The following is a 2144-nucleotide window of genomic DNA, read 5'->3' as shown; positions in this document are numbered from 1 at the left end:
CCTCGCCCTCCGCCTCCTCGCCATCGTCTTCGCCCGGTCCGTCTGGCGGGGACCCCCCCACGACCTGGTGTGCGCCTGGGACCCCCCCCTCACCCCCGCGCCCCCCCCGGGGCTCCGGCGCCTCTGCGCCACCCTCTGCTACAACCAGCACTTCGCCGCCCCCATGGGAGCCCTCTGGAGCTTCTCCTTCCTCCTCGCCCTCCTCCCCATCACCCTCCTCCGCCTCCTGCAGCCCCCCGAGCACAAGGAAGGCCGGGGGGAGGGCGGCAAGATGGCCGCCGAGCGGCGGGGGGAGAGCGGCAAGATGGCCGCTGAGAGGGAGGAGGGGTTGGGCGCGGAGGGAGAGCGCCGGGGGGGCGGGATCCTGTGCAATATGGCCGCCGGAGACGGGTGGGAGCCCCGCAATATGGCCGCCGGAGATGAGGGGTGGCAGCCCCGCAATATGGCTGCCGGAGACGAGGGGTGGGAGCCCCGCAATATGGCCGCCGGAGACGGGTGGGAGCCCCGCAATATGGCCACCGGAGACGAGGGGTGGGAGCCCCGCAATATGGCCGCCGGAGATGGGTGGGAGCCCCGCAATATGGCTGCCGGAGATGAGGGGTGGGAGCCCCGCAATATGGCCGCCGAGCGCGGGGAGGAGAGGAGAGGGCGTGGTCCCTCGGGCAAGATGGCCGCCGGGTGGGAGCGGGGAGAGGAAAGCGCGGCCTTGATGTGGGCGGCGCCGTTCCCGGCAGTCCTGCGGCCCCGCCCGGGCAGGGAGGACAAGATGGCCGCCGGGCAACGCCCGGCTGCCAAATCCAAGATGGCCGACGGGGATCACGTGACCGAGGAGCTCTCCGTGGCCAATTGGAGCCTCCCAGGTGGCAAATTCAAGATGGCTGACGGGGATCACGTGACCGAAGACATCAGGATGGCCAATTGGAACCAGCCAGGTGCCAAATTCAAGATGGCCGACGGGGATCACGTGACCGAGGATCCCTATAGGGATGACTGGAGCCACCCAAGTGCCAAATCCAAGATGGCCGACGAGGGTCACGTGACCGAGGAGCTCTACAGGGCCAATTGGAGCCTCCCAAGTGGCAAATTCAAGATGGCCGACGAGGGTCACGTGACCAAAGGCCCCAACATGGCCGCCTGGTGCCACCAGATTGCCAAATCCAAGATGGCCGCCCAGTGTCACGTGACCAAAGGCCTCAAGACGGCCCATTGGAGCCACCCAAGCGCCAAATCCAAGATGGCCGACGAGGGTCACGTGACCGAAGACCCCAAGATGGCCGCCTGGTGCCACCATATTGCCACGTCCAAGATGGCCGACGGGGGTCACGTGACCGAAGACCCCTCCCCCCCAGCCAACCACCCCTCCCGCCGCCGTCACGTGACCGCCCCGCCCAAGATGGCCGCCGGGCGGTGCCGGGCCTGCTTGCGGGCGCTGGCGGCGGCCATCTTGGCGGCGGCCGAGGGCGGCTTCCTGTGGGCGGTGCTTAGCTGCCAGCTCCCCGTCCTCACGGCCGCTCCCATTGGCTGCCGCCCCCCTGGCCCCGCCCCCTGCCCGCCCCTGGCCTGCGCCCTCCCCGCCCCCGCCGACAAGATGGCCGCCCTCGTGGGCCTCGCCCTATCGGCCGCCGCCTCCCTCATCGCCGTCATGGCCGCCGCCGGGCTGGCGGCCAATGGGGTGCTGAGGGGGCGGGGCTAGGCGGCCATCTTGGGGGCGGGGCCTGGGGGGTGGAGGTCTTGGAGTGGGCGGGGCCTAGGTGGTGGTGTTGGGGGCGGGGCCTAGAGTGGTGGACATATGGGGGGGCGGGGCCTGTTTGCCGCCATCTTGGGGGCGGGGCCTAGATGGGTGGCCATCTTGGAGTGGGCGGGGCCTAGAGTGGTGGTCATATTGGGGGCGGAGCCTGTGGGCAGCCATCTTGGGGGCGGAGCCTAGGTGGCCGTGATGGGGGCGGGGCCTGTGGTCAGCCATTTTAAGGGGCGTGGCCTATGTGGGTGGGCGGTGCCTATGGCGGCCATGTTGTGATAGCTATTGGGGCGGCCATCTTGGGGGCGGGGCTTAGGCGGTTATATTGGGGGTGGAGCCTGGAGGGGTGGCTGTCTTGGGGGCGGGGCCTGGAAAGGCAGCCATATTGGGGGCGGAGCCTAGGACG

At 69.8% G+C, this 2144-nt stretch overlaps 1 protein-coding gene across 2 annotated transcripts; it reads left to right on the top strand.

The window, feature by feature from the left end:
• The first annotated feature begins 708 nt into the window (after positions 1-708).
• LOC118158549 lies at positions 709-1707 on the top strand. 2 transcript variants are annotated; one of them, XM_035313220.1, is made up of 2 exons: positions 709-860; positions 933-1707. In XM_035313220.1, exons 1-2 carry the CDS (start codon positions 710-712, stop codon positions 1691-1693), a joined length of 912 nt encoding a protein of 303 aa, XP_035169111.1. In that variant the 5' UTR covers position 709; the 3' UTR covers positions 1694-1707. The 2 variants fall into 2 exon arrangements, with proteins under 2 accessions (XP_035169111.1, XP_035169112.1); XM_035313221.1 differs by having other exon boundaries at positions 709-1118; positions 1191-1707.
• Positions 1708-2144: the final 437 nt, after the last annotated feature.

The sequence above is a fragment of the Oxyura jamaicensis genome (assembly GCF_011077185.1).
Source record: "Oxyura jamaicensis isolate SHBP4307 breed ruddy duck chromosome 31 unlocalized genomic scaffold, BPBGC_Ojam_1.0 oxy31_random_OJ69291, whole genome shotgun sequence".
NCBI lineage: Eukaryota > Metazoa > Chordata > Aves > Anseriformes > Anatidae > Oxyura > Oxyura jamaicensis.
The sequence above is the reverse complement of the archived record's forward strand: the minus strand, read 5'-3'. Positions and strand labels throughout refer to the sequence as shown.

Excerpts from the sequence above, each read along its gene's own strand:
- LOC118158549 (XM_035313220.1), top strand. The coding sequence starts at position 710 with ATGTGGGCGGCGCCGTTCCCGGCAGTCCTGCGGCCCCGCCCGGGCAGG. Across the intron at positions 861-932 it reads GGCCAATTGGAGCCTCCCAG|GTGCCAAATTCAAGATGGCC; the intron begins GTGGCAAATTCA and ends GGAACCAGCCAG.